The sequence below is a fragment of the Argentina silus genome, assembly GCF_951799395.1.
Source record: "Argentina silus genome assembly, chromosome: 5".
NCBI lineage: Eukaryota > Metazoa > Chordata > Actinopteri > Argentiniformes > Argentinidae > Argentina > Argentina silus.
Window position 1 is genome coordinate 7706741 of NC_139659.1, and position 17923 is coordinate 7724663.

Genomic DNA, 17923 nt, shown 5'->3' on the forward strand with positions numbered 1-17923 from the left:
GACCCGGGTTCGATTCCCGGGCGGCGCACGAGTTTTTGGCACGCAAGTATCATCTTTACCATTCTTTGCATTTTACATGCATATAATACAAAACGCGTATGCGTCAGCATTTGAATTGATATGTTATTGATAATCAATCGCTGCACTTCAAGTCATTCCCTGCCCGCGTTACAAGATCCTTTCCCGAAACTACACTCCAGACAGTGCGCATGCGAAGCCGTATATCCGCTCCGGTCTGTCCGCCATCTTATGTCGCCTTTCTATTGTTCATAATTGGAGCTAGCAGGGGCGGCGGAGCAATTTACTGCGCATTAAAACAATTTTGGATATTGTTCAGTCGACCTCAGAGAAATAGGGAAATAGAGCAAGAGCCCAAGGAGGTCTTCATATAATCTGACACACGTGGATTTTCTCTCAGGGCTCGATCTCACGCTCGTTCGGAAAATATGATGGACGACGAACAACCCAAGACCTTGTATGTATGAATAGCGGTAGCTAGCTATTAGCTCTCTGACCATTATTTAGCAAAGTATGTATCGATCTCATGTATGTCAATTGCTGTTTCTCAATGCGTGATTCGTGATAATTACGCCATTGATCTCGTTATCGCTGTTTACTAGTTGAGAGCGGTCTAGCTGTTTTATGATGAACATTTCAGCTAGCTAACAACGTTGGCGCACTGGTTGTTAGCCTACCTAACAGTTAGCGAGATAGCTAATAACATGTCAGACGTGTCCATTTTTTAGACAAAGGCACTGTTTGCTGTGTAAGAATACATTGTTGCTATATAGGCAACTCAGCTACTTGCATATTTGCCCAGATGACTACTTTAACATTTGTGAATTTGAAAATGTGACATTCTACTGTCAACGTAGCGAACATCTTTTTGGGGTTAATTATGCTTATGCATAGCTATGTTAGTGAGCTAAGAACAACCTATTCGGCTACCTAGCCTAGCTTAACTAAGGCTATTGCTATCTAGCTAGCTAACGTTACTTGCAATGCAAGCTCCCGATTTTCTGATCTCGAGTCAAGAGAGAGCATGGAGGGCCGCTTTGCTGATCTGCAACACTGTGTAGTTGTCAGCGTGATCGCTGGTCTTTGAAGTCAACCGATGTCGTTATTCGTTCATTGAAATCTTGTCAGGTCACTCTGATTGGCATCCATCATTTATCAACAATTTGGAGTCAATGAGCTAGCTAAGCAGATGAGTGATTGTATGCTGGGCAACCAGTTAATTTGTTGCCGAACTATACCCGGCTGGTAAAATGCATGTAGCTACTACTGTACATAACAAGGAAAATGTTGAATGCAGTGTAGCCAATGTGAAAGTAGGCCATGCTTCGGCCTACTACTAGTCCCTGTGCCTAACTCAATAACGTTTGCTAGCTAACAATGGCAACACACCTCTGGCTCCAAACTGATTTTCTAAAGTAACCAGTCAACAGTAGGAGTAAACGATGTTGCCTCAACTTGTTGTGGTGTTTTTTTGTTTTGTTTTAAGTTGAGACATTGATGGATCTGAGTTGTGAAGCATATACAACTGTTGTTATTATTCAGTACGCAAGAATATGCATTTGTGAAATGAAAATAGCCCATTGTTGAAGTCCATGAATTTAATAGTGGTGAATTAAAATCCAAGTGGACCCCAACCATGGCAAACCATAGCATGGAAGTTTAGGCTATGTCTTCTCCCTGTGCTGCAGGTATGTGGGGAACCTGTCCCGGGACGTGACGGAAGCCCTGATCATGCAGCTGTTTGGTCAGATCGGCCCTTGCAAGAGCTGTAAAATGATAGTAGACGTGAGTCCACCAATCTTCCTATTAACTTGGAATGAACCATCTTCAGTTGGATTCCACTCATGAAAATGTAATGCAGATTGGCCATATGTGACTAGGGGCTTCACATATTCAGTGGGAGATGGTAATCTAAAATACACTGAATGTTAAGAGCCCATAGAAATGAGCCCACTGCTCCCTGTTTTACATGATAGTGATGTTTCTTGTAGACAACACAATGCCGCTTTATCTGAAAATTCTATAACACTGAATAAGCCCTAGCACTTAGACCTACCAGCCAAATAGAACAGATTTGACCAACACTGTTTGTTTTGAGTACATTGCACTGTTGAGTCTTGGCATTGTATGAATGAACACAATATTCTCAACCTAAATGGAAGATTGACTCGGCTGTATTCTAAATAATAACAATGCTAACAGTCACTCTAATTGTGCTCAAAGTGTTTTATATTGTATGGGAAGGGACACGTCTCTACCACTGGACACTTTGTTGAAATTTCTCTCTTTATGCCCCCCTAGACGGCAGGTAATGACCCATACTGCTTTGTGGAGTTCTACGAACATAGGCACGCTGCCGCCTCACTTGCAGCCATGAACGGTCGTAAAATAATGGGTAAGGTAAGCTAACGTATCTACTGGATGAGTCGGCTTGGGCTGGGAGGGGAGGTTTGGATCTACAGAAAGAGGGGAGTAAGTTGTGTCCTGTTGAAATCAACCTCCTTGCCCCTAACCTAGACACTTATTTGAAATATTTTGATGGATGGTGTACTTTAATTTCAGGTCTATGAGAAGTGTCTAGGGGTATGGGCTGGTAGTTTATTTTAGACATGGCATTAGATTTGATTGGAGTTGACTAAGCATCATATTTACAATCCCGACCATGAATTGTCCCAGCCAAATTGAACAAGTAAGTAAGTATGATATAAATAAAGGGTTTCATCACCGAAACATGCCACAACACTAGAGGACCATTTTGCACATACGTTGATTAGGTGGCAATACTCCTTTTTTATTCTTAGATGTAGGTTGTTAAACCTTTACATTACAAATTAGGCCTTTCAATTTACACCGCATCATCCGGACACAAGGCAATGTTTTCAAGGGAAACATTTGTGTTCTGAGATGCTGGACACAATAGGCTCTAGTGACATTTCACTGTGATGCAAAACACACTATGAAACAGTTTCATCTCTGTCTCTATGTATAAGATGTTATGAGTTCCAATAGATGATCACTCTGGCCAAGGTACTGTATGTTCATAGGTTCCCTGGTTGGTTCACAAATGTGATAGCTAGTACTATCCATCCATATCTAATTGGATTCTCCTGTAAATCTGTAAAGTCTTACATCCACATTGATGAACCTCATGGTTACTGAGAGAGTAGCATCTTACATCTGAATTAGATGTTTTCAAACCCTCTGATTGGCTATTGTACATTATTTGCAAGGTCCCCTTTACATTTTGTAGTTGGATGTTACTGTGAGACAGATTCTCTGTCGTCAAAGTTTCATGCTAAGAACAGAAGATTTGGCTTAGCCTTTTATAGGCACCATCTCTTAACATAGCAGTTGTGAAATCATACTACCCTTTTACCTGTTCCAAATAATGCTCTTTTATCCCTTTATCTGTACTGTGTTCTTTTGCAAAATCCTTTGCATAAAGAATCCAACTAAGAGCAACCTCGATAAAGACACATTCAGTTGAAAATATTTTGTCCTCAACAGGTAATGAAGGACCATTTGAGGAGTAATACAAGTTCGTAAAATTCACTTGTTTGTAAGTCCCATGTTATTTGGACCTTTTTACTTCCTAGAGTGTTGTTCCAAATTTTGATTAGACGGAGGCTGAATTGTGCATAGTTATGAGTGTGAACAGGATTTCCCTCTATACTCATCACTGGTGTGTGACAAGTCCTCTAATCGGTAAGCAGACAGACGTGTGCTGTCCTCCTACAGGCATGCTTTTCACCCCTCTCTCCATCTCTCTCCTTCTCTTTTTTCTATATCTTTATCTCTCTTTTTCTTCTATAGGAGGTCAAGGTCAACTGGGCCACAACCCCTAGCAGCCAGAAGAAAGACACAAGCAGTGAGTATTTGCCTAATATATATATATCATACCCAACGTTTATCTATTTGATAAGAGCTTCCATGCTCTAAGCACTGTTTAATGATTTAGATATTTCACTATCACATCAAATGCAACACACTAATGCCTTGTACATTTGTGCAGGTAAGAACATTTTAAAACCAGTTTTGGCTCCGTAAAACCGTCCACGCTGGCGGCGGTTGCCAAAACCTTTTACTTTGCCCCCCTCAGGGCAAGAATTTGAAGCAGTTTGAAAACATTGAGGTTGTGAATGTGTACAGGGAGCAGTTCTCGCAACCTTCTGCTCCGTTTGTCACGTTTTCAATTGATCACAATCTCCAACAAACCGATGATTCGGGGTTCTGCCTCTCAGACAACGTTGTTATGGTCTCATCGTCAATGGCAAGACGTTCAACATTCCGATGGGCAACATGCTCTGGTTTTCGCAACCATAACCTAATTTGAGTGTGTACCAAACTGATATTACAAAAATATTTCTGAAAAACAAAAGTGTTTTTCAAAACGTTTTTACCTGCAAGTGTGTACGAGGCCTGAGAGAAGGGTCACAGCAGTTGCTATCTTAGGCAGAACCCGGGTTATACCACTAGATGGTTCCAATAACTGTTTGCATTGATGTTTTAACCAATTAATCGTTTTTTTTTCTTCTTCCATATTTAAACATTTTAATTTTTTGGTCCTCAGATCACTTTCATGTCTTCGTTGGAGACCTCAGTCCTGAAATTACCACCGATGACATCAAAGCTGCTTTTGCTCCTTTTGGGAGGATATCGTAAGTGCGCCTATTCCAAAACAACCAATTCTTTTTTCTGAAATTCTGAATGTGTTTGTGGAACAGAATTAATGTCGCTGCACAAATTGAAGGAAGACCTGTTAAAAGTCTACTAATGTATATATTGGCTGCCGTGGCCAGTGGCCATATCTTCCTGTTGTTCTCCCTCCCTTGGCTAACAGTGCGTTGTCTGTTTGTCCACAGTGATGCCCGGGTGGTGAAAGACATGGCTACTGGAAAATCCAAAGGCTATGGCTTTGTCTCTTTCTTTAACAAATGGGTAAGTGTCCCCCTCAGGCCACTTGTGAGCTTTTAAGAAATAATTAGCATCTTGCTAAAAATGTGAGACAACATTCCATCTATAACGTTTCCCCTCGGCCAACAGTGTTCCAAGAGCTAACCGGGGTTAGGTTGCTGATTTTTATATTGAAGTTTCAAGGTTTGGATTCAATATCGAACTATCATCCAGTGTTCTCCCCGAAGAATGTAAGAGTGGTGCTGTGTGAAATTGTAAACATAAACATTTCAAGGCAAATTTAAACACTTTATATTTAGTAATGATAGAGCAACTGTCTTTGATCGCCAGCAACATCAGTGTTAAAAGCGAAAGTGAAAGCGTTATGATGTTCCTCAGTGAATTCAGCGGTTTAGTAGTATTTTTTTCAAATTGACGAATAAACGCACGTCAATGTTGTTTTTGTTTCTTTATTGATATACATATTTCTACATATTATGTAGTTGATCAGTCTATACATACACATAAAACATCATTGTATAGGTACGATTTGGTGAGTCGTGAGTGTGTGTTTTGTGTGCAGGATGCGGAGAATGCAATCCAACAAATGGGAGGCCAGTGGTTGGGTGGAAGGCAGATCAGGACCAACTGGGCCACAAGGAAGCCCCCTGCTCCCAAAGCCACCTACGAGAGTGAGCGCTCACGGTGCCACTTTACTAGCTAAACAGTTTCTACCTTGCCATTTTACGAAATACCATGCCGACTTAATTGAATCTACAATTAACTTTCTTGCCTCGCGGTACATTTTCTAAGCCATCTGGTCAATCCCACAGGCGTCAATCCTCAAATGCCTCATACAGGGGAATACATTGAAGCCATCTAAGTCTAAATGTTTAAGTTCACCTGTTAGTGATGTCTTTGTTGTTTTCTAAACTATTTGTTTTGTTGCCCCTTATGAAGCAGCGAATACCAAGCACCTGTCATTTGAGGAGGTGGTAAACCAGTCTAGTCCCAGCAACTGCACCGTCTATTGCGGAGGCGTCACCACAGGACTGACAGGTCAGATGCAGGCCAGTCACTTTATTGAAGCACTCTTGATGGAGGCTTTCAATTTGAAATGATGTTTCAACAATAGGAAAGCACATTTTGTTGTCGCCGTCCCCCCAGGGGTGGATGAATATCTCTTGTACATTCAGTTCTATTCAATGAATACTAATAGACTGCTATTACTGGTTTTGAGAAGTAGTTTTCCTCTATATTCATGTTATTTTTTTATTTTATTTTTTTCCTGTTTTTTTTTCCCCCTCTCAGAGCAACTTATGAGACAGACCTTCACCCCCTTCGGCCAAATCATGGAAATCCGTGTTTTCCCAGACAAAGGCTATTCGTTTGTTAGGTAAGCCCACCAAAAAAACGGACTCACAGCGACACCTGGTCAAGCAAACAAAGTCCATTGATTTCAACCGAGGACACCTTGCAGAGGGGTGGATTTTTTTTTTTGCACCGACAACCACTCTTAGAGTGGTTAACGATTGACTGACTGATTGACCTGCGGTTGCTGACTGTGGCTGACATTTGTTAGATTAACAGTGCCTATATATCCTCAACTTGGCCATCGAGGAGCTCACCTCTGTACTGTATTGTAGGTTCAACTCACATGAGGGGGCGGCCCATGCCATCGTATCTGTGAACGGCACGTCCATAGAGGGCCATGTGGTGAAGTGTTACTGGGGCAAAGAGACCACAGACATGGTCACCCCCATGCAGCAGGTACAGGTGCCCCAGGTACGTACAGCTCGTTGTTCACCACCCCGCTGCGGATCACTTACAGCCCATCACTTTACTCGTATGATTAATGATCAAGTGTTGATCCATCCAGGTGAAGGTTACATTACTACCGAAGTAACTTAACAGTCATATCTCATGGACAGAAGAACGAACAACTAGAATAACAGAATAGTTCCCAAATGCTTCGACACACAACTCGATTGTAGTACACTGAAGTACCGAGACACAGCTTTGATCGCTAACTCTTGTTTTCCTCCCTGTGACCTTCAGCAGCCGAACAAAGTGGGCTTTGCGGCGCAGCCCTATGGCCAGTGGGGCCAGTGGTACGGTAACGCCCAGCAGATTGGCCAGTATGTGCCCAATGGGTGGCAAGTGCCCACTTATGGTGTCTACGGACAGGCCTGGAACCAGCAAGGCTTTAAGTGAGTACAAAAGTCCCCTTCTAGATTGAAAAGCAGCCCTGATTTTCTTTTATATTTTGCCATCCAGGATGGGCACGTAATTGTTCTCATGTTCAACTGAAAGGGATATCACTGTGATATAGCCTCTGAGGATTGCTTCACACAGAACTCAACTTCTGTGTCGATCGACACTTGCCTTTTGTTTGTTCTCTAGCTGTCTCTGTAGCCTCTGGGTTCTATTACTGTTATCTCTCTTACTGCTCCGGGCCTCTAAATCTCTTACATTTGGTTTTGTTCTCTTATCTCTCCTCTTCTGCCCCTGTCCTCTAACTGTCTTTTATTGTGTGTTTCTCTCTCTCCCTCCTCATCCTTCCCCTTACCCGCCTGTCCTCTAAATGACCTCCATTACATGATCTCTCTCCCCCTCTCACCCCATCCCTCTCCCCCTTTCTCTTACCTTTCTTTCCCAACCCCCACCCTTCACCTTCATGTCCTCTAACCACCCTTCATTGTTGTCTGTGTGCTGCAGTCATTTACAGGCCGGTGCTGGGTGGACAGGCGTGGGTGCTGTCAGTAACGGCGGCGTGGTGGAGCCCGGACAGGGAGTCAACGGAACGGTGCTAGCCAACCAGTCTGGCATGGGCACTGCTGGCTACCACACCCACTGATCACCGGCTCGGACGCCCCAGTCTCCAACCCTCCATCATGGCCACAAGGATCCTGTATAGGGGAAAGGGGGGGGGGGGGGGGGGGGTTACATGTGCCCTCTCTATTTTACAACACGATTAAGAACTCTGGCGGGGAGGCGGGTGCGTGATTTGACCTCTCCCTGCCCCTGTCCCCCCCCCCCCCTCCCCAAAACCTGATTTATACATTTAAGTTTGAGGTGGAGAGGAGGAAAAGCAATTGCTTGTGTGTCAACGGAGATGGAGAAGTGGAGAGTTACCCAGCCCTGGGATAAGATACACACGTATATATATACCCACGCACACAAACACACACTCATATACACAAAAGGTCTTTGGCCCGGTGTCAGATTGACTGACTCATGAATCAGAAAGGACTATGCCATTTTTAATTAAAAATATTATAAATGAATAAAATACATGATAAACAGCGACTTCTTTTGGATTTGCTTTTTTTTGTTGGTTTGTTTAGAGCGATTTCAAACTGCTGATATCGTAAGAAACGAGCTTTGCCTTTTGTGTTTTTTTTTGTTTTGGGACTGTCATTTTAAAGAAATGTTTAAGCAATGACACCATGGAATCATGTGAAATGTAAGAACCTTTTTTGTTTTTTATGTTTATAAAAAATGAATAAAATGGATGTCAACTGTTGTATTTTTTTAAATTAGATTTTCAATATCAACTAAAACCAATTGCAGGGATTACTGCCACTGTTCTCTTTCTTTAAAGGCAGACAAATATTGCACAATACTATTACTTTTGGTTACCTTTTCACAAAATTTGATGTTACACAAATTCTAGGTATTTTGAATTGTTTTGCATTCCACTTTTTCCTTTTAAATTTCTTTTGGAGGGCTTACGTAAACTGTTTTGTATGTAAATAACCAAACAAAGTCTGTTCAACTGTTCTGACGCTGTATAAAGAGAAAAAACTCATGTTAATTATGGAAGCTTGCTTGCTTTTTTGATGGGAGGGGTGGGTTAGGGATTATTAAAAGTAGATTTTGGCGTTAGCATCACTGTTAAATGCTGGTCCATGCTGATGTAGGGACAGTGCAACATTTGATTCTTCCAGGGGTTTGGGGGAGAATGAACAGCATTGCTATGCAGTGCATAATGATCTAGACTGAAAAGTAATGTAGAATTAAAAGTTATTCTGTGTATAAAACCTAAATATTGACTTTTTGGTGTTTTTTATGAAGTAGTAAATAGTATCGAACGAAAACCTGAACGGATCAGAATTTTGCACTGTGGCCCCCATGGAGTTGTTTTATTACAGAGTTGGAAAAGACCCATTGTGTTGCCTTATTTTGAGTTAATTTCATTTTAACCAACCAATTATCATAAAGAGTAGGCAGTGCCTAAGGATATTTTCAGACCTTATGTTTTGATTTTGAGGAGGTGTTTTGGGGGGGCGTTATGTTGATGCTACTATAACGTGTTCTTGCTTTGTCCCATTAAAATGCTGATGCGTATAAACACTGTTTGTGAGAACTGCTCATATTTGTATCTCTTCATGCCATCATACACTTTGTTTCCTGAACAGACAGGTTTGAGGGAATCAGTTATGCAGATACACTCAAATCAAAGGAGAAATTAAGATTGGGCAAAAGTAGTTTGGGATTGGCATGAAAAGTAAAAGAAACCCTGAATTAGGAATACAAGGGTAGACCTAATGTTTTCCAATCAAATAGGGCTGAGAAGTCACCAGGGGAATGCACACCGACTGGTCTCAGAAATATGAACTCCAGTTCCCATGATGCGCTTCGTTGGAGGCCGGCCCTATTGGGCCGTGTGATCAATTGGCTATCCAACCCGGAGGCCCGTTACAGGCGCAATGCGGAGACGGATGTAAGAAGGAATGGCGACGGTCGAGAGGATCGAGAGGCTTGTATATAAAAACTGAAATCGACCATACAGCGGCTGGATCATAGTTACAGGTATGACTTCAACGAAACCAATCATACAGCGTCCAAGCGCATGAAACTGCCGGCGAGCGGGGCATATGGACACATTTTAAGCAACGTTATTATTTGCAGAAATCATGTACATGATTCTAGGCTATTCCCAAGTTATAACATAGTTCTAGGCATCACAGACATATTACCTAATTTAATTACAAGTGTGATATGGTTTATTGCAATATTTTATAAAAAATAAAATTTCAATATAATAACTGTGTAGGCGTACACACACAACACAACAAAGGTTTAACTGGGACAAATAGTGTTTTTTTAAGCTCACATTATTGCTATTTAGGACTACTACATTATCCCTCTAATTTGCTGTATTATTTTTTCAGGCATAAGCCTTCTCCTAACCTGAAGTACACTACTGGAGACAGTGCACCAAAATGGAGTCTGAGGTAGCAGTGACCTCACCATGTACAATGGTCTCCCCCACATCACAGACTCCTCCTGCACCGCCAAACCTCACAGCCAGGCAGCTGGAGACCAGGAAGACTACAACAACAACCCCAGCCTTCCTCTCCAACCTGGGCAAGCCCACCCTTCGTGGCATTCGCAAATGCCCTCAGTGTGGTGTCTACAATGGCACCCGGGGGTTCAGCTGCAAGAACAAGGCTTGTGGCCTTGTCTTCAGGGATGGGGGCACTACAATGGGCGGTAGGGGAGCCAAGAAAGGGGTGATGGAAGTGGTGAGGGTTGTGATCGATGGTGGAGGGGCAGGGAATGAGGGAGGGGAAGAGGAGGAGGGAGGGGGAGGAAGTGGCTCAGGTAGTCGTGTGCAGGTGTTCTCTGTGTGCCAGCGAGGGAGAGGCGTGACGGCTACCCAGCGAGGCTTTGTGGAACTGGTACCCACAGACACCGCCATTGCCACGGGTGATGGGACAACGTTGCTGACCCGGGTCAACCTGGGCCGCTGCTTCCTGTCCACCTGCCGCCAAGGTCAAAGGCCAAATCAGAGCCAATCACAGCAAGCTCTTCCTAACTCCCCCAAACAGGGGTCATCGTCCGACAGTCCCTGCATCCACATCAAGCAGGCCATGGAGTGCCAGAGCCATGCTACCCCTCTTCCCCTGAAGAGCTCCATCCTGGAGGGGCTGCAGGCCTCGGCTCAGGCCCGCGAGGAGCTCTGGGGTCTGGCTACCGAGTCCGCAGGGCCCCTGGTCCAGCGCGTGTCCAGAGACACCCTAGTGGTGAAGTGCCACACTGGCCCCTGCCATCCTCTGGGGCTCCTGCACCTGACTATAGGGGTGGGGGGGACCGCTGGGGGTTCAAAGGGTGAAGGAAAGGGCCAAGAGGGGCAGCAACAGGCTGTGTTTAACTGTGCCTGTCAGGCTAACACCAGAGGGGGGGCGTCAGGGTTGAGGGGTGCAGTGGAGCCGTGTCAGGTTGGGGAGGGGGAGGCACAGTCTGGGATGAGGGGGTCCTTTAGCTCTCCCCCTGGTCCCAACTCCGATCCCACTACTCCAGAGCACTGCCTCCACTTCTACGCCTGTGTGTGTGCCTTCGCCAGCGATGACAAACTGGCCTCTGAATTTGCATCTTTCCTCAACTACAACACCAATGGTATGCCCATGAACATGCTTGAGGTGTGAGTTGTGGAGTATATGTACCTGTGTGGAAATGACACGGTGTGCTGCGTAAGATGTTGTGTATGTGTTTCTGTATGTTACCTCATAGTAATTGTTTGATTTCAAATCCAACCTTTTGGAGAATAGAGCCGAAAGAAGAAAAAATGGTTCACTGTCCCATTACTTAAGCAAGGCACTGAATAATGCGTGTGGATTACTCCTGGGCTTTAGAACCCAAACAAGCATGTTTTATGCCCATTTTAACATAAATTTCACAGCCGTTCACTATAGTGCATTATAATTCACTAATCCAATAATCTGCCTTCACCCCTGTGTCTGCACTGCAGGTGTGCAGCAAAGCGCTGATTGCACAGGTCTCTGTGCCTCTGACACACCCCAGCTGGCTGAGCCAATCACCTCTCTTAAAACCAAGCGACTCCGCCTGGAGGAGCCCTTCACTGGTGAGCTATTCCACACTCAAACTGTCTCAGACTGAGGCCTATACACAGGCCTATAAATACATAGAGAGGGATTGCCGTCTTCAAAGCACACACGTGGTCTTTTCATGGTCTTCTTCCTTCAGTCTTCCCTATCTTTCTTTATGTGACTGTCTTGTCTTCTTTCTTCTCCTCCCTTCCCTCCTCCCCTCCTCTCCACCTCCCCTCACCCCAGCTCCCTCAGTGGTCTGTCCAGTGGGAGTGGGCAGAGAGGGGGGGCCAACCCCCACCCTGAGGAGACCTGGTCAGAGGAAACCCCCTGTTCCCACTGGGCTGAAGACCCCAGGTGCTGCCTGTCTCACAGTCCCTACTACTCTTTTTCTGTTGCTCTTTTTAAATACCTCTACTCTCTACTGTTCTGTCTGTGTCTCTGTCTCCCTCTCTGTGTCTATGTCTTCCCCCCATCTCTCTCTCCCTCTCTTTATCTCTCTGTTCTTAATTAAATTTTCTGTCCCTCTCTCTATCTGGTCTTATGACACTAATCCTGTTGTAGGACCTCCTACGTTTTGATGATGTGTGTGTAAGCTGTGTTTTACATTGTGTGTGTGTGTGTGTGTGTGTGTGTGTGCGCGTGTGTGCGTGTGTGTGCGTGTATCAGGGTGCAGCCTGCCTGTGGATGAGAGCCTGGTGTCCCTGGGCTTCCAGCAGTGGCTAGCCAGCGTCACAGAGAGGATCCACCAAACCATGCACTACCAGTTTGATGGTAACACTCAACACACTCCTCTCATTCCTTTCTCTTCCATACGTACTGTCTGAAAGTGCTGCATTCAGAGCTTTGGTGTGTCTCAATATCATACACAAGTGTAATGGTGATGATGATGATGATGATGGTGGTGATGGGGTGTTCTTCTCACTAGGTAAGCCGGAGCCACTGGTGTTCCACATCCCTCAGGCATTCTTTAACGCCCTGCAGCACCGTTTCTCCCTGGGCTCCAAGAAGAGGAGACTGCCCAATGCTACCACAGGTGGGACCCTAACCCAACCATAACCAACACCATAGGCCTTTATGAATCCCATCAGGTTGCATTAAGAATGCACCTTTGAACCCACAAGAGAAGATTAGATACATCTCTCCCACTCATCACTCATAGTTAAACACACAATATATCTGAACCCAGCAACTGATGTTTGTTTTCCTTTGCCAATGTTGAAATGAAATTGTAGTAGTTTTAATCTCTCTCTTCCTCTCCCCCCCACTCTCTGTGGTTGACAGCGTTTGTGAGGAATGATGCTCTGCCCCTGGGCTCCTTCTCTAAGTACACCTGGCACATCACCAACCTCCTGCAGGTCAAACGCATCTTCGACACCCCCGAGGTGAGCTCTTTCAGTCCCTCTCCTTCATCACCCCCCCCCATCCCCTCTTCCCCTTGTCTTTCATAACTGCATGGTGCCTGTCTTGTTGTCTGTTTGTTTCTCTCACCATATGGACCTCCATGTCCTACTCTTTCCCCTAGTTGCCTCTGGAGCTGACCCAGAGTTTTGTGAAGAACAGTGATGGGTCCTACTCACCCTTGTGTTGCCCTGAGTTGCCCCCTGACCCCCCAGAGGGCTACAGCCGGACAGAGAGGCCCCAAGCCATACGACCCAAGGAGCTACGTACCATCCTCAGAGTGGGTGAGTGTCATTGTGTCCGTCAGTGTGTGTTTGTGTGCTTAGCAGGCAGCTTAGCTGAACTGAACTAGGCAACAGTTTGTGTCAGCTGTCATGACTATTTATAACATATGTTATGACAATTACTATGACAAAGCATACATGTCTCTGCTCTGTACTGTAGGAACATGGGATCAGAAGCAGGCCACTCCCTTTGTGATTGAATGGATCCCAGACATTCTCCCGCGCTCTCGGGTCGGAGAGCTGAGGATCTGCTTTGAGTACGGACACCAACATGGAGGCCAGCCAGAATGCTGCGATGGAACAGCAGGACGCACAGGAGAAGGGCCCGGAGCCGAGAGAGGAGCTCGCAACAAGTCGCCAGAAACCCCCTGTGGGGGGACATGCAGCGTTCAGCCTGTAGAGGGAGCTACAGGACCGTGGCCAGGGTTACGTCAGCGAGGCTCCGTTGCACACCTGTTGCAAATGAAGCCTCGTTGACTAGATGGTTTAAGATGTGTGTGCCTCGGCGTTTGAGAGAGGAACGGCGACTGGAAAGTCGCTGAGTGTTTGGAGGAGTTTGGGAAGCCAAAAGGACTAAATGACAATCATTATTATATTAAATAAACGGGATTTCCCTCATCACCACACTGCGTCCGCCTCTCTGTACAAGGGACTTGTTACACCCCCCAATCCAAACGCACACAAACTGTTGAAATCCTTCGAATGATTGTCTGAATGAAGTTGAAGATGTATTTCAGATGCCTTGTGATGTTAGCGGCTTAATAAGAGATAAGAGTACTCGCTCCCTTTGGAGTGAACTTGTGTGTGAATGTCATATGAGATTAGTTTCATTATGAAATGCTCCATTGTCAGAGGCTTGCAAGCATTGTAATGAAAATTAACGCTATCTTATGCATCTCACAGCCTGACTGATGTTACTGGGCCTATGCTCCTCATTGTTTCGCATTGCCATGATTAAATTCATGGTAGAAAATGTTTTTTTTTAGAGTGAATTGCCTTTTTAACAGTAGAACATATAACCACCAGAACTCACTTGATTTGTAATTTGGCTCTTAAACTCTACTGAGCCTTGTTCAAGACGATGGAATGTCACAGAGTGTTCTGAAAGAAATATATCCTAGAAATGATTTTTCACTGAGAATAGGCAATCATGTCAGCTCTACACATTACAATTCTGTCTGCAATGTGTAATGTGAACATGTAACCCTTGTGAAAAATGCATAATAAATAATAAAGCCAGGCTGATGGGCAGTGGAGACCTACAGCTTCTCCAAAGTGAACCTTCACCCCTTCCTTTGTTGAAGTCTAGTCTATCAGACTTGCTGGTGAAGTCGTTCACCAATGAGAGACATATTAACAGGGTGCAACCATACAGAACATTCAGATTTAGATGTATTATGTAGAACAGACCAATCAGTAAGTCATATTAGCTCTATACGTTACATTTCTATGTTCTGTGTTGTCTATATGATGCACCCCAACTCGCCCCTATTGTTTTCTCAGCCTTTCTTCAGTCCACTTCAAACTGCTTCTGACTGGAGATAATGCAGCAGGAAGAACAATGTTTATGTTTTTCTTTCCCATTGTTAAAGCAGAATGTGTAGTTTGCAGTTTGTTATTTTGAGTGTGAAATAAAAACCTTCACTTTGAACCTCACTTTGAGTCTCTGTCTGTATCATGAAACCCTCTGCTAGATTTGCTCCATGGCAGAAGCCCATTCCAGGTCCTGTTTCAAGATTGTTTTCCTCTGGAAGGACTGTAAACACTTAGTGATTTTCATGTACTCTAGGGTGAGCCTCGACATTGATCTCTTTGTCCACCAGATGGAGACATAAGCTAACAGTTTCCACATTGCATTCGCCTCTGAGAGAGAGAGAGAGAGAGAGAGAGAGAGAGAGGGATAGGCTCACAGTCTTAGCTGACTTACTGCAGTGTGTATGGGATAGTGTTCTCCAACACGCCAACCTGCCTGTAGATAAAGGCAAGGGGAACCCCAGTCCTGACAACTCTGTGTCTCACTATGTACACAACTTTCTATATAGTTTTATACTAATAAAAAGTTTCAGTCCATATTTTGGCTCTGGTTTCATCCCCTCCAGACAGCACAAGATCTTATCACTGGGAACTAAACCCACACATAGTCTTAAATGTGTCCAAATGTTAAATGAATTAATTCAAAGCAGTGCTCAGAAAACACCACACCAAATTATGGGCAAAAATAGCAGAAGTACAGTGTGGGTGTAAGAACATCAAGTACCAGCGGCCCTATTCCTCCCTCTCAGCTCCTCAGGACACACCAACCTGGGCCAGCGCAGGGCCCAACCTGCCAGAAGCCTTCCAGCGGTGCATGTGTTTATGTACTCTTGTCACTCAGAGAGCACTGAGATGCTCCAATCCTTTCCAGGAACACCGGGAGGGTGTACTCTGACAGGACTGTGTGCTGGAGGAGCTTTTCCACTCCTCTGTAGCCTTGACGACGTGTGACTGATTGTTTATGACATGGAGAGAGAGAGAGAGAGAGAGAGAGGCAACAGAGAGAAAGACAGACAGACAGAAAGACGGATACAGACACACAGATACAGACACTGCAGACAGACAGACAAACAGACAGACAGAAAGTTAGACAGACAGGCAGGTGGGTGGACAGACAGACGGGCAGGCAGGCAGACAGATAGGCAGGCAGACAGACAGACAGACGACACACACACACGATTGACATTGACAGACAGACAGACAGGCAGACAGACAGACAGAGCGATTGACATTGACAGACAGACAGACAGACAGACAGGCAGGCAGGCAGGCAGGCAGGCAGGCAGGCAGGCAGCCAGACAGAGACAGGCAGGCAGGCAGGCAGACAGACAGACAGGCAGGCAGGCAGGCAGGCAGGCAGGCAAGCAGCCAGACAGAGACAGGCAGGCAGGCAGACAGACAGACAGGCAGGCAGGCAGGCAGGCAGGCTGGCAGGCAGACATACAGAGCGATTGACATTGAGCAAGCATGAACGTTGGATGAGGATGAAAGAGAGGGAAAGAAAGAGAAGCTGTTGACAGCTTGAACTGCCATTCCCAGAGAGAGAGTACTTTGGTATAACAATTAGTGTCCTGGCCACATGTGTAGCGGAATGGGATACAAATCTCATGGTCACAGCTACTCAAGATGAAAATGATTTTAGCTTGCTTGTGTGTGTGTGTGTGTGTGTGTGTGTGTGTGTGTATGTGTGCGTGTGCATGTTTGTGTTGCCTGATGATGGAATGGTGAGAAGGAGCCAGGAGACAGCTGCCCATAGCTGTGTGTCTCTCTGTGTCTGTCAACACCAGACTAGAAACATTCTCTGAGCCAACAGCTCTCTGTTAGCGATGTCATTCTGAATTATATACTGTACAAGCATACACACATGCTTGCATGTAGGAGAAGCCAATGATGTACTGTCCATGTGCCAGCGTATTCTTTCTCAATAAATTCTTGGCCGCAAATACCTCTGAGCTGGACAAATAAAGTCATCCCCATGGTATGCTGACCTGAAGCTGAATCCAGAGGTGTCAGTTCTCTATGTTATTGAGCAGAGGAAAAGCATCAAAACATGGAACAACTCAAGGCAAGGTCAGCAATACTTGGGCCAAAAGCACAAGGCATAGCGCACACACTCACCCACCCACACACACACGCACACACGTACGCACACACACGTACACACACACGTACACACACACACCAGAGTGTAACACCAGAGGGAAATGGACCTGCCAACGTGTAGTTTACCTGCCAACTCCTGGAAGTAGGAGACTGACTGGATGTGTCAACATGGCCGTGGTGACTGACGACAAATCTTGACAAAGAACACCCCCTACTGCCAACCCAGCACTGACATACTCTCTATCTCACTTCATCACCAGAGAGAGAAAGAGAGAGAGAGAGAGAGAGAGAGAGAGAGAGAGAGAGAGAGAGAGAGAGAGAGAGAGGGAGAGATAGAAGGAGAGTGAGAGATAGAAGGAGAGTGAGATTAGGTGAAAACCAGCACATCTAATCGGAGCCAATGGACCACTTAACAACTGACCTCTAAGGTCTACCTGTCTATCATGAAATCAACCAACCAGATCCCACTTCAATCGACTGTCAATAATCACAATCTCCCTGTCAACTCAGCAGTCCTCTGAATGGCTTCTCTTGATTGTTCCATATTGACACATTGAAGAACGGTTTAATCATTCAGGAATGATGGATTATTCTGTGGAAAGGGTCAATTTAATCTTGCATTGTATTGATGATGCCTGATGCATTAGACCCAAGGCCAAGGTTTAAGTCCCCCATGAACCACCATTATGGCCCTGTTTGAAAATAGTCAGTTGCATAGTGTAAACACCCTCCATCATACTCAGACACATGCTCATACACACACATGAACATTCTGAACACCTTGTGTGTATGCACATGTGCATGCGCACACACACACACACACACACACACACACACACACGCACAAACGCACAG

At 45.0% G+C, this 17923-nt stretch overlaps 2 protein-coding genes across 4 annotated transcripts; both read left to right on the top strand.

The window, feature by feature from the left end:
- Positions 1-251: 251 nt before the first annotated feature.
- On the top strand, positions 252-9270 carry tia1 (TIA1 cytotoxic granule-associated RNA binding protein; the record flags this gene model as incomplete). Of its 3 annotated transcripts, none has more annotated exons than XM_083670213.1 (12): positions 252-475; positions 1707-1803; positions 2320-2418; positions 3832-3886; positions 4589-4676; positions 4881-4956; positions 5495-5603; positions 5872-5970; positions 6223-6307; positions 6558-6696; positions 6970-7121; positions 7630-9270. In XM_083670213.1, the coding sequence occupies exons 1-12, from the start codon at positions 447-449 to the stop codon at positions 7766-7768; spliced, it is 1167 nt and encodes a 388-aa protein (XP_083526339.1). In that variant the 5' UTR covers positions 252-446. The 3 variants fall into 3 exon arrangements, with proteins under 3 accessions (XP_083526339.1, XP_083526340.1, XP_083526341.1); XM_083670214.1 differs by having other exon boundaries at positions 5875-5970; XM_083670215.1 differs by lacking the exon at positions 7630-9270 and having other exon boundaries at positions 5875-5970; positions 6970-7125.
- A 380-nt stretch (positions 9271-9650) lies between these two features.
- cUnh2orf42 (chromosome Un C2orf42 homolog) lies at positions 9651-14970 on the top strand. The gene is given in 8 exon segments (XM_083669788.1): positions 9651-9726; positions 10089-11316; positions 11669-11782; positions 12417-12521; positions 12676-12783; positions 13032-13132; positions 13273-13437; positions 13595-14970. Coding segments are annotated over 7 exon segments (2085 nt in total). The 5' UTR covers positions 9651-9726; positions 10089-10139; the 3' UTR covers positions 13910-14970.
- The last annotated feature ends 2953 nt before the right edge of the window (positions 14971-17923 follow it).